Genomic DNA, 14502 nt, shown 5'->3' on the forward strand with positions numbered 1-14502 from the left:
CCGCCCTCTCTCCCTCACTCTCTCTCTCTCTCTCTCACCCTCTGTCTCCCACATCCTCTCTCACTCCCTCTCTCTCTCTCTTGCCCTCCCTCTCTCTCTCACTCACCCTCTCTCCTCTCTCTCCCACACCCTCTCTCACCCTCCCCTCTCTCTCTCGTTCGCTCTCCCTCACTCTCTTTCTCCTCTCTCTCTCACACCCTTTTTTTCATACCTTTCCTTTCATTCAGTATCTTTTTTTTTCCCCCTGGCCAATGGGCCGCCTTGCTGAGCTTTTCTTCCTGGCAAATTACTTTGACAATGTCAAAGCTTTTACTCACCGCACACCCTGCGGAGGCCACGGGCCATGAATCGATCTGCCACCGCGGTCGTTCCCCGCGCTCTGTCCCAGATCGTTCCCCCCCGATCGTCCCGTCTCAGATTCCAGCGCGACCGACAACCTGCGCGCCCCGTTTACCGCGTACTGAAAACCTGCGCTATGATAAATAAATAATAAATAAAAATATGTGTATTACATTATATTATATAGCGCCTTTCAAGCATAGAGCAGAAAGCGCTTTCCAGAAGCCGCGGGGTTGCGCAATAGCGGGTTTGCATTGTGCAAAGCGGCGACGTGTAGCGTGCTGGGTCATGTGACCGGGCCCGCAGTGATGCTCGTTTTCCTACTGAATCGTGGGATAGGTGCGCCTCCCCCCCCCCCCCATGCTCACGGGTAAGTGAGTGGGACATAGAGGAGAGAACGCGGAGGCTGTCGGTTTGGATCTGCGCTGACAGACACGGTGGGGAAGGCACTCCGAAAATTTCGCCCCAGGACAGACAAGCCCGGCAGATGGACGGGGGGAGGGGGGGGAGAGAAAGAGTGAAAGACACAGAACGAGAGGAAGACGAGTGACAGGCATTGGCATGGGGGGGGGGTGCTCAACACGGGAATCAAAGAACAACTACTGGGAAGAAGGAGAAGATGAGTTTTACGGTGAGGCGGAGACAAGAGTAAGGAAATTTGAGACGACTTTGGCAGTTTGATCGATGTCAGGTAGAGCAAGGTGAGGGCCTTAAAGCGGCTCATACTAAAGGGGGGGGGGGGGAGGGGGGGCTACAATATTCATCAGGCAACTGCAGTCTCCAAATGCACCTGGCCTCGGAGGGAAAAGAAGCAGAGGTCACATGATGCAGAGCAGGGATTTACAGAGGGGAATCTCTGGAGTTGTTCTACGGGGGGGACCCCAAAACCCCACTCTCCAATTCTCCACCTGTGTTCTTCGTAACCTACCGAAATGGGGTGGGGGGGGGGGGGGGAGCTAATGGGAGGAGCTTGGGCGGTTGTGTATGTATAATGGGCAAGCAACTGGTCTTGAAACCTTGTAAAGGTCAAAGGTTCGATTCCCGGGTAGGACACTGCCGTCGTACCCTTGAGCAAAGGTACTCAACCTGCTTCAGTATATATGGATGCAGTGCTGTGTAAAAGCTGTGTGAATGGATGCAATGTACACGCTATGTAAAAGTTACAGAATAAGAGCGTCTGCTAAGTGTCTGTAATCTAAAACTAAGCTAGTGCCGACAATTTCACACTGAAAGAACCCTTCACGCCGTTGCTGGGCACTAGTGTGGAGATGATCCAGATGATGGGGACTACATGGGTCTGGATTGTTTTACCTTTGCACGGGTTTCTCAGGGTTTGTTACTGCCGGGGTTTGTGCTTCTGGTATGTTTGAAAGGGCCAATAATGAAACAAGCTAGGCTTTGTGTTGCCGGGCAATAATCTGAGACAAATCTGGTCTCTTCCATGAAGTCTGAGCAGCAAATAATCACATGGAATCTGACGTTTTTTGATTCCAGTTTGGATTTGCATGTGGTCTTAAATCCGATACCTAGCCGATGTGTGGTCATGTGACTTGTGTCTGGCCAATCAAATCTGATTTCTTTCCTTCTCAAGTTCTTCTTTCCTCACCCTCCTACCCCCCCCTCCCCCCTCCCCTCCCTCCCCAGCATGACACGATGTTCTGTCATGGTCGTCGGTCCATGACAGAAATAAAATAACATAGCTTGTCTAAACACACAAATCCAATCTGGGCCCTTTGTAAAAAATATTATGTGGACAGTCGCCAAGAAACATTGAATTTGATTTAACAAATTTGATTTGAGCTCAAATCAAGGCAGATCCAGCGAAAGCCGCATTGCAGCTTTAGATGCGGTCCTGTTTTTGCCGTGCCAAACCAGTTTATTTGCCCCTGGACTAAGCCGGTAGGGGGCTTGGGACTAGACCAGATCAGAGTAGTTCAGTGGCAACCAACCCTGCTCCTGGAGATCTACTATCCTGTAGGTTTTCCTTCCAACCCTAACAAAGCTCATTCAACATCTAGAGATCTACCGTCCTGTAGGTTTTCCTTCCAACCCTAACAAAGCCACACCTCATTCAACAGCTAGAGATCTTGTTGAGAGCATCTCAAAATAAGAGTTAGAGTGTGTCAGTGACAAAAGCCATCCTGGTGATGTGTCCTGGTTAAAATTGCAGTGAAAAAAAAAAGTACCAGTGACTTTTGTCAGATGACTCTTTGAAGTGTCCTTCTCTCTCATGTTTCTCTGTCGCACAGAATACTAAACGATCCCACTCTTCTCTGATAGAGACAGTCTATTCAGATACAACGTACAATCCCCATCCCACACACACACACACACAAACGCACACACACACAAACAAATGCACACACACACACAAACGCACACACACACAACGAACACACACGAACACACACGCACAACACAAACACACACAAACACAAACACGACACACACAGCACACACACACACACACACACACACAACACACAGCACACACACACAACACACACAAACAACACACACACCACACACCACACACAAACCACACACACACACAAACACACACACACACAAACACACACACACACACACATACACACAAACGCACACACATACACACAGGTTCACACACACGTTCACACACATGCACGCACACACACACATATACGAACACACACATCAGGCACACACACACACACAAATACACACATAAGTACACACACAGTCATACACACACCTCACACACATACACGCACACACAGGTTCACACACACACACACACACACACACAATGTGCACCAGCTATGGCAGCTGGTTATTACCAGTTCCTCGCAGTGGGATGAGGGAGTCCAGCCATTTCTCTTTGTTTTGCTCCGCTCTTTCTCTCCATCTTTTCTCTCCATCTTTTTATTTTTTATTCCTATCGCTTGTCTCCAGCAGGGATTCTGAGCCAAGATCCCAGAGTCCCCCCCCCCCCCATCCCCCTGCTTAAAGCGGCTTTGTTCGGATGGGACGGGGGTGGTGGGGGGCAGATTGCCGTAATTACGGAGAGATACCTGTTCATTTAGCACACAGTCGGACCACCGTTTGCAACATTTAAGCACCAATTAACCAGCACCTCCTATTAACAAGTTACCACGGCTCCCTGTTCACTTATGGCCTGGATGGAGAGAGACACGGAGGGAAAATGAGATGGGGGGGGAGGGGGGGTGCTCATAATGATGAAAGACAAACAACGATGCAGGACAAAAAAAAAAAAAAAAAAGTGCTCCCCTGTCATTGTGTGCTAATTTCGCTCATCTTTCGGTGAACAGTGGGGTACTGGCGTGCTGGAGAGAGAGAGAGAGAAGGAGGAGGGAGGGAGGGAGAGGGGAGGAGAAGGAAGGAGGAGGGGAGGGGGGGTAAAAAAATAGAGGAGTAAAAGAAGAATGAGGAGGGGATGAAGAGGACGAGAGGAGAGGAATAACGGCGTAGGGAAGGACAGGGCAGCGTGGTTGAGAAAGCGAGGAAGAGGAAGGTAGGGGAGACGTGCGCGGGGGGGGGGGACACGGGGGGCATGCAGGCCAGGAGCGAGACGTCGAAGGTGTTTGAATGAAAGTGATTATGAGACAATGCCGCACAATGTGGCGTCTGATTGCGGCAGAACCCTCTTAATCCCCGACGAAGGGCAGTTTGGTTTTTTCCGGGCCCCGAGTTCGACGTTTTTATTTAGAGAGGCAATTACGCCCGTTCCGCGCGGCGAGATGAAGGCCCTTCGCTCTCCGCTCCGCGTGCGCGGCGGGAAGTGAAACGCGGCGAGTGCGACGAGGGAAGGAATTCTTTCCGAGCTTAATTTTCCCCGAGCTGGGTGGCAGAAGCCGACCCACACCGACCCGGTTCTGACGTCGGACCTCTCTGATCATCCCTGGTCAACGAGTCCATTTGAGTCCAATCTGTGTAATTTATGTTTTTTGTTTTTTTTTCTGTATTACTTACTCCAGCTGAGGACATCGTGAGCGCATTGGAAGCAGCCATAGCACTCTGTTGAGCTCTACTGGACTCAGTGAAGCTGGGTTTGGTTTGTCCAAAGATGGAAGACCCCATGAGAAATGTTGGGCTGCTGCTGGAAGCTGTGTTGGTGATCGCCCCCTACTGGCCAAACGACGACGACAAAAGCCTCTGTTTCGTGCAGGGGTCTGCAGCCACAGGCTCTGCTCGGCTGGTTTTTGTTTTCACAGCAAAATCAGCACCCAATTCAGACCCAATTGACCAGGTTTCCTGGGGATCCATCCACAATTCCCAATTTGAATATACAGTACTTGCACACCATAGAGTGCATCACAAATAAGGGGTTTCCTGCACAGAACCCCACCAGCATGTTTCATTATGACAAGCAGTTCTTCTTCTGTGGTAATGTTCCTCCAAGCCAGTCATCCCACTGAAAGGGGAAATTGGCATGGGTTCGCATTAGCCCTACTGCTGAAGTGTCCCTCGACAACATGAAACACAGTGGCAGGATGGTCATGGTTTTGGACTATCTTGATGGTCGCTGACATGGCAACATGGACAGATTGCTCCACATGCATTCGGAGATACATTGCAGCGAAAGCACTGAGCTATTAAGACTAGAGCTCTGTAGCAGGACAGGCGTTCTAGGGAGAAAGTGACTGACTCCGGCGATGGGAGGGCCTCAAAAGCGGGAATGAGTCGTGAGAACTGGATCAATGAGGAAGGGGCCACAGAGACTGAGTATGCCAGATTGTCTAACCTGTCATGGAGCCTGTGAATAAACAATCCTTTAAGGTATTTTTTTCCGAATTTGTCCCAGGCAATGGCACGAGACTAATAAAAACTTAAAAGAAATGTCTAGTTGAGGCTATTGCTACTAAAAGCAGGTTTTTTTTTACCAGTGACTGATGCTAGGAGGCACTTACTTTTTTCCACAGGGATATTGGATGTGTGCTTATTTTTGTTGAGCAGATCATGGAAAAGTTGTAGGGTTCTGTATTATTTGCTATAGCATGTCACCTTTTATCTCTGCTGGGACGCATGTGATGGTCGAATATGCTTATGATTCAAAATGTGATTTAAAAAAAAAAGAAAGAAATTAGCAGGGATGCACTTTTTCCACAGCTCTGTACATAAATGTAAAACCACAGTAGCGCGAAACTGCATGAATATCTGTGTGTGTCCCTATGCGAGAAAGAGACAATGTTCCCCCCTGCTGTCGGGGGAACAGTGGCTTAGCTCTCTACGGTTCTGTAAAATGCAATAAAAATTGAGAGGAAACCAGAGGAGAAAGAAAGGAGAATGAGTGGATAGGGTAAAAAGCAACGGATATAAAAGAAACGGGAAAAAAAATACATTTATACAAAAAAAAATACGGAAGAGTGCAGATAATGTTTTTGCAATCACTACAGAACAGAGACTGCGGAGATCCAAGGTGGGAAGAAAAAGGCCAAAATAAAGAGACATGGAAGAGAGAAAACAAAATGGATGAAAGCAATAGGATTCCACCTTGCCAGGGAAAGTTTTTCGGCGAAACTTTTCAATCAGGACCCCGCGGTCCCCCGCATGTTCTTAATACATTACAGATAATGGAGGCGGTAATTTGTCGCCTCGTGCTGGAGGGAAGCACACGGCGCTATTGTCAGCGTCCCTTTGTTGTGGTTAAAAGAGGGAAAAATAAGATGCAATTTGAAGACTTTTAAGAGCGATCTTTCGTCAATCATAGAGAAATTACTGCTCTGGGAAGCCTATAATTAAATTCAAAGTGCTTCTTCGAGGTGCGCGGCGAACTAAAATTAACTGGGCCTCATTAATGCTGTGTTTCGCGGCTCCGAGGCACTCTCGCGTCGCAGAGGCCGCGGCTACCTGCGCTGCTAAATGCTCCTTTTTCCCGGCTGCGCGGGGTACCTCTCGAGGCTCCTCCACACTGCACGCGGAGCCGCGCGTGCCACGTCCGTTGGCGAAGCCTTTCGCTCAAAGTAATGTCTGCGGATTAGAATGAGGAAACGCTGCGTTCGCGCGGCGGGGAACCTGCAGCAACGCTGCTTTGCCGTACATGTCTGCTGTATATAAATTTTTTTTTGGCTTTCTACAAAGAGCAGATAAGTGTTTGTGCACATATATACACCTGCTCATAAAAATCCGGACGCATAAAGAGCTCATGTAAATCACATTATTATGTTACTGCAAGTGTGTTTCGTGTTTCTGGGCCAGTTCTGGGCACAGGGGACAGGCGGAGAAGAGTCACTAAAAGGTCCGTAAACTGGAACCACAGGAAGTTGAATCGAAACGTTAAAACTGTGGCCCATCGTTCATGCATTTAAGTTCCTCTAATTTTTTTTTAAACATACATTTTACCGTCAACATCTGGTTATATTAGATGTGCATTTATGAGGGTAATTACAGTGTAGTTCTGTACAGTCATGCATTTATTTATAAATATTTATAATGTGTTGTATGTCTTCTGATATGAACGGGATCATGTAAAAAGAAAAGGTCAGTGTGGTCTTTGGTTCATTTTGGGCTCCAGTACAGCCCGTTTAATGTGGAGGGGGTGTATCATTATAAACCTATAATGATTATTATAACGATACCAAGATGGCAGTGCAGTTAAAAATTACAGGGTCTTAAGTAGGGCCTTCTGCAGGGCCACAAATCCCCAAAAAATGGGAGCTTTGTGAAGCATCTCAAAATGTGTTTGTGACTCTCATCTATAATATGCATTAAATATCTTTTTTTTTTTTCCATTATAGGTTTCTTTGCGGGAAAGCATACAGAAAATCTGTGACATCAAGGGAATTCTATGTCTAAATTTACAGGGAATATCTTGCCTGCACAGCATTCAAACATTCCATAGCCTGGTCTTCTCTGGGTGAATGTTGGTGTTTTTTTTAATCGTTAGGTGATTACATCTTTTATGTTCCAATTCAAATTTATTTTTACACCCTTCGATGTTAAAATCTGGTGATTAACAAACGATTAAATTGATATTTTAAAATGATTCTTTTTTGTCATTGTAAATATTTTTTTATGTTTTACGTTGTCATGGTCTAAAACCGTACGTGCTGCTTGTCTTGGGTCTGGTCTCTCTGCCAAAAGAGATTTTAAATCTTAGTGAGACTGACCTGGTAAAATAAACTCTGCACTTGAACACACACACACACTCTGCCCTATACACAGACATACGCATCCACCGTTTTCTAGTTGTGCCTGTTGACCGTGAAAACGCCACGACCGAACCGCTACCGTTTGAGAGCTAACAGATAGCGGCTGTGCGACAGCCTTTGAGCTGGAGTGGGATTTGGGATTTTTTTTTGTTACAGGGAGGAGGTAGCGCTGAGTTCACGGGGCTCAGATGCCGTACAGAGGCCCTTATTTTCGGCGTGTGGAACACCGCACCTCCCAGGGAGGGCGACCGCACTCCTCAGCAAGGCCCTGCCCCCCTCAGATACCAGTCCCCACCCCCCCACCCGAGGGTCCCCAGCGAGCACAGTTAGACGGGCGTACTCTGATGTGGAGAAGCAGCCAGATGTTGCCCCTGCATTAGGAGATGACGGGCTGTCCTGTCGTCCCCCCCGGTTATCACAAACTCCAATCACCTCCCATCTGCTCCTCGCACACCCTGAGACTCCCCCCCCTGCCCCCGGTCCCCACCCCCCCACCCCACCAACCCCCCCACCCTCCCCGAGCAGCCACCACAGGCCAGGGGATGGGTGGTGGTGAGGGGGAGCAGGGAAAGAATGCAGCTCTTATGTACCACCGAGGGGACAAAGGGAGACAAACTTCTTTTTTTTATTTTTAAATATATTTTTTTAAGTTACAGACAGCCGTGACTGGACTTTTTCCTGATGAGTGCAGAGTCATCTGCACAGCTGAATTCTCAGTGTTAAAATCAGCTCTTACGGTGTAGCTGGTCCCGATTGGACTCATATGTACTCTGTTACAGCCGAACGAACACCGGACATTTTACTGTGTAGACATCCAGCACATGGGGTTTCAACAGGGGGTTACCGGACCCCTGGTGGTCCTTGAAGGTACTGTAGCTGGGGGGGTCCCTGGCCAGAATTGATATGTAATGACTATATAGATATGGGAAAATATTTCAAAATATAATTTTATTTTTTTATAATAACCCTTTAATATAACCCTTTTTGACTTATAACGGGGGTCCCCCATGATGCCTTTGAGCCTGGGTGGTGCTTTTCTGATCATTAAAGCCTTAAACCCCCGATCTAGAGAATGACACAATGAGCAAGGTGTGTTGGCAAGGTACATATCTGATAAATTTCACATAGTGCCTAACCTGCTCCTAACGGAGAAAATGACCAAAATACTAAAAGTCTTAAACAGAGCTATAAGAAACAAAATGGTCAATGGCATTTGTTGAAGGAGAAATTATTGTTTAACTGGCATGACAATGGTCGCCGTTGTTGATCAACTGAATTCTAAAAACGGTAATGCGTCAAAATAGACCATATATTTTATGTATTCCCAGACCAAGACCGAACAGACCTACTTTATGAGCCTAAAAAATAAACCATTGACGTGGCTAACGTCAGAAACACAACTGAGTAGGGCCTAGGCTAACAGCTGGGAACAGGTACTTCACAAGACAATTATAAAATAATTATTTTGTGTTCCGCAGACTACATGACCATGGCCAAGAGTGAGTCAAAAAAACAAAAACAAAAAAACAATGAATAGGCTACACAGCAGAAATGCAGTAGGTTTAGAAAGTCAGAACAAAAATAATTCTCAATTAAACAACTATAAACGTTCACCCTTTTCGGTATGCCGTTGCCGTGTGGTTGTTTGTCAGATCCCAGTATAAGCAAACTGGCAGCCTCTCAAGAAAAACGAATATTTAACATTTTAGATTACTAGATTTTTGGTTTGAAATGACAATGTGTCAACCTCCCCTGCCCTTGTAGTCTAGGTTAACAATTCTAAAATATATCGCCATGGCTACAGTCTATGATCTGTTATTTTATTTACCCAATTGTACAGATTCTGTAGGAAACGGTTAAGAGTTTATATACTGCGGCTTTGCCTTAGCATCACCGCCTGTCTTTTCGTATGAGTTACGCTGCAGACGGCCTAGGTTTTTATTCAGAATCACTTTGATAAATACGGGTGATACGTTTTTGATTAAACAGGTTACGATTATGACGGCTGCATTTGAGTATGGTGTTTGCTCTACCGTTTTAAAATCCATGTGCAATATTTATGGCAAATTACAGCAAAATGATAAGGAAAGACATTTTAATTGACTTTAGTAAACAGAACAATTACGTCGTTCATTTTATTTGAGAAAAAAAATGTCTATTTAGTTTCCATAATTTCGGTTTCTATTTTAGAAGCAAAAATGAATTGTTTACGACTAACTCAATTCAAGGTTTTTGAGTGCCTAAAAAATCGTGTCTTGTGATATATCACCATCTGCTGGCGAATGAACAAAATTAATAGTTTCTTCGTAAATTCTAAACTTAAATTGTACAGGGGGGAAAACTCGTTGTTGATAAAGAAGTCAAATTAAGTTGCTGTCCTGAAGCATTACACAAATTATACATCCAATAGATTTAGGCTACTAAAAATAAATCAAAATACTCATAGGCTACTATTAATTTTTAAACACATTTAAACATGTATTTCTTTGTTCGTTTGTATTATTATTATTTTTCTAGTAGTTCGGCGTTACAGGAACAGTGTTTACGGGTAATTAAAAAAAAAAAAAATTATGTAAAGGAAAGCAAAGTTAAAGTCTGAGAAGACGTAGCACTGGTTAATTGGTCGAGCACGTCTCTCTTGAAAAATATATTTTTATCTCACTGAGGCTCACCTGTATAAATAACTTGCTCTGTTACTTTGCAACAGACCCAGACAAAGACCCACAAGTTGGCGGAAGAAAAAAGTAACAGTGAAAAACAGAAAAAAGGACACACAGAGACACTTGCCGTAAAAGATAGTTCTATTTAGTCAGGGTCACATCTGGTACATTTGTTAATCAAATAGAATACAAACTGGCTTTTTAAAATAAAAGCAATGCCATTGTCATTTTCCCTTCGTTTTTTTTTTAACACAGTTGTCATTTTCAATAAATACTTTTTTTTTAAACAATGACAACATGACAAAGAATAAAATAAAAATTCAAGATTAGTTCAAAAGTAAGCAGAAAGAGACTGACAGGCGTACGCCCACACCGCGCTGAGTACGATAGCCACAGGGAGGACAGCAGAACTAATTAAGACACGCGGGTTAATAACTGCACACTATGGCGAAGTACCAGGAGAGGATTACAATACTGCAGAGCTCACGTAACTGACACAACAGCTGGTCTAACACGACGGATTTGCCGTCCTTTAAAGTGCCGACAGTAATGCTGCCTGCCGTTCAGTCTTGTCACCGAATAGGCTACCGCTGAATTGCCGAGTCTTCAACTCTGACTTCTAACTGTAGGCCTACACCGGAACAACGAAAGGCAATACCGGCTTCTCACAGAAATGTTGACAATTAAATATTTAAAAGTGGCCCCGCACCAGGTAAGTGGATCCCCCGGTAGGGTCGGGTGGGAGGCCCGATTTGTGAAAATCAATTCCCGAGAAACTGGGTCGGCACTGGAATTACAATTAGGTCGCTGAAGCACAAGTGCTCACCGCTCACAGCGTCGCGTCTTGCCATGATCACTCGTCGATTGTTAAACAACACAAACAAACAGGCGGCGCCGAAACGGTCGCGGTTCACCTTTCAGTGCAGGTATGATTCAGTGGACCCATCGCCTGCAACTCAACACCAGGAAGTCTACCTCGCGAAGAGATATCCGGCCAAGCTCTTTGGTAATTCTAATGGACGACAAATACAATCCCGAAGGTCTACTTTCGCAAACAAGGGGCAAAATGAACAGAGGGAGAGGGACAGAGGAGATAGGCGGATGAGACTAAGGATGAAAAATAAAGATGGAGGATAGCAATGGCCTAGAGAATATACTTAAAACCAGGTAAAGCAACAGACAGTCGGACAGAGGGGAAGAACATTTCTTGATATTTAACAATGGTTTTCCTACAAATCCACAGAAGAACATCAGCAAAGAAGTTGCAAGCCTACATTAGAAAATGCACTTTTTACCTTCCATTGAATCAATTGTTTCCCGTAGCAAGGCCATGTTCACTTCCTGTCATTTAAGCCAATTGGGCTTCAGCTTTTATTACGGAAGAAAGTCTCAGGAGCAGTCACACGGTAGAAGCGTTTATTACGGAGGAGTAACACTAATTAATAATTTGATGTTCTGCCCCCCCCACCCCCGCCATTTTTCTGGCATTGAAGTCTTCCCCAGGTAGGCCGTGACTCAGCTCAAGGGCTAGCGTAGTTCGGTTTTCCCTATAACAGCAATGGCAGCCATTTTTCAAGATGGCCGCCAGTCAGTCATAAAACGCTAGTCAGGAAAGAGGCGTATTTCTGCAGGTTTCAGAATGTTTAATGCTCGTTTTAATGCTTTACCACATAGCTACTGGACCGATCTTTGATCCTTGGCTTTTGACGGTTCAGGTTCACAATCTGAATTCTCGTTATTAATCTAATTTGAAAAATTGGCAGTAACACACGGGACAGGTCTGCAGGTTAATTCTTCCGTATGTTAGTCTGTAAGCAGCTACAGAAAAGTAAATTAATTTAATCGTTGTTTACGGTGCACTGAGAACGGAAGCTATAATATGTGGCCATATCTGCATTGGCTTCTTTTCGGTGACGTACAGCGTAGTTGACAGACACATTCAGCGACCTCAGTCTGTGCGGGTGGGCCCATGACCAGTATACGGGAAGTGTCAGTTAACACCTAGTGCGTGAAAATATTAAAGTGAGCAATGTAGCATCGCGGGTTAATTCAGCCATTAATTTGGCTGTGGAATATGTGAATTTAAGATTCTGTATCCGTACTGAGGCATTGTGGGTAACTCAACAGTCCCAGTTAACATTTGAATCCACATTCTACATACACTGCCAAAAACGAAATAAGTCAATCTTTACAAGTATATTAGTCTTATATTTAGACTTACAATCTTATTTCTATTATTTCTTTGTTAAATAAGACAAAAAGATTGGCAATGACATGACAGTTTTACCCATTTCAAGATTTGCCAACGGGGTAAGACAATTTCACTTGTCACGCAACTTAAAACAAGCTAAAAAAAAAAGATGAAGAAAAAGTCTCATTACAAGACTGAAACACTTGTTAAGACATAAGACATTTTTTGCAGTGTACACCACACATTCAAACTGCATATCTGCACAGACTTTCATTTCGTTTCAACTTTGGAGGAGCCACACTGCCTGGCCACTTAAATCTCACACAGCCAGATGTTAAGTCTCTCAAGCGAGGCTAGCTAATCTGGCAATTAATTCACACGAAAATATTGGGGCGGTGGCATGTCCTCCCACCCCCCGCAAACCCACAGCTACGGCAGTGAGGCCGTTTCCTGTGAGCACACACAGCAAGCTGGTAAACAAGCCTGCCGGTGTACCACACCGTATTGTCATGTTAGCCGTGTAATACACCATGTCCTCATGTTGGCGGCCCCTCATGAATGTTTCAGTGCGGACGTCAACGTTGACCCTCAGAACTCATAACTCCTGAGCTGCTCGACCCATTTCGGCTGGAGGGCTGGAGGGGGGGGGCGAGGGGGGGGCTACAGCGCTCGTGTTTCACCTCCTTAAAAGAGGTCAGTCGAAGGGGAAACGCACGCCCCGGCCCGTCTCAGATTCGGTTACAGTACCTGCACAGGCCACTTACTCAGAGTGACAGCTACGATAGACATGGCCAACAAAAAAAAAAAAAGGAGGGGCCAGGTATCCAGGTGGGACAGTATGACATCATGTCCCGTTTGAAGATGCCACAGCCCTTCGCCAGCAACTACCCCACCATAATCACGGTCCTAATCGCCATTTAAAAACACCTTTAGCTGACCCAGGACCAGTTATTGGGGCAAAATAATATTTACAACTAGCCTCCCCTACCAGGCCTCTAGTTTATTACAGTCATAGAGTAACATCTGTAGCAGAGACTAATCCACCTTTGCACACTCCACTCTGTACAGTAAGTACATACACAGCTGTACAGGCACACGCACAGTCTCACAGTTGACCCGTACACTTCAGCTCAATGTCGATTGTAAGGGTGTCCCCCCAAAGGGCATGGTAAGCGTCCCCTAAATTGGGAGTCGTCCCGCTTCCACTTCAAATGTCCAGAGGCCCCCCTCGTTATTGTGATATTCACTCTGTGGTTCCATTACAGCAACGTTCGGACAACATTCAGGCAACATTTACAGAACGCTGTTCCCGAGCGTTGAGGGAGGCTAAACCAACACCACAGTCGCAGTCACAGCTCTGAACGTGTCCAGCAGCCTGATCTTAATGCAGCTGGGCAGTGGCCTGGAGCCTGTTCACACAGTCACACAGTAGCCGCTTATTCCCAGCATCCACCCGCAAGTGGGTCTGAGTCCCCTCTACTCTCTCCCTCCATCGTGCTCATGTAGTACCGTCACAAACATGTCCGTTTGATGCGCATTTTGGGGCCAAAAAGCCAGTTTCTGTGCAGGTCCACGGAGGGTAAAAGACACTTTAAAACCAGCAGCACAGAAACTGCTCCACCCTGGCGTTTGGACCGCAGTGCTGTCCTACAGTCAGCAGACTCGTCCACGCTGTTAGAGAACGGAGAGAGAGAGAGAGAGAGAGAGAGAGGGGGGACTCCACCGGCCCCTGTCCTGTCCATTGTCCCGTTTGAAAGGGGGTGGGGGTGGGGTGGGGGAGGGATCAGATGCGGCCGTTCCCCTGGGTGCTGCCCCTCCTGGTGTGGACGGTGTGGGCGGGGTGGGTGGTGTAGGTGCCCAGGTCCGAGGCGGGCTGGGGGGCGCCGTGCGGGTCCTGGGTGGGGGTCAGGCCGAAAGCCTCGCAGGCCAGGGCCAGCTGCCTCATAGCGTCCAGGGCGTCCATCTTAGCCCCACGCAGCAGATCACTCTGTCCCTGAGAGACAGAGAGGAGGGGGGGGGGAGAGAGAGAGAGAGAGGGGGAGAGGGAGGCAGTGAGAGAGAGAGAGGGGGAGAGAGAGAGGGAGGGGGAAAGAGAGAAAGAGAGAGATGTTGAAACCTTGCCAACACATCTTCCTTCCCCGATCAAGCTTGGCTAGATATC

The 14502-nt window shown here is 46.4% G+C and overlaps 1 protein-coding gene across 2 annotated transcripts in view; it reads right to left on the reverse strand.

Moving 5' to 3' along the window:
* Window positions 1–8458: 8458 nt before the first annotated feature.
* Window positions 8459–14502, reverse strand: part of plcl1 (phospholipase C like 1) — a 64259-nt gene continuing 58215 nt past the window's right edge. For both annotated transcript variants that reach the window (XM_064329622.1, XM_064329624.1), the window contains one exon: window positions 8459–14334. In XM_064329622.1, the coding sequence (XP_064185692.1) occupies window positions 14125–14334 (210 nt within the window). In that variant the 3' untranslated portion in view covers window positions 8459–14124. The remainder of the gene's footprint in view (window positions 14335–14502) is intronic.

This window comes from Anguilla rostrata, chromosome 3 (assembly GCF_018555375.3).
Source record: "Anguilla rostrata isolate EN2019 chromosome 3, ASM1855537v3, whole genome shotgun sequence".
NCBI classification, from domain to species: domain Eukaryota; kingdom Metazoa; phylum Chordata; class Actinopteri; order Anguilliformes; family Anguillidae; genus Anguilla; species Anguilla rostrata.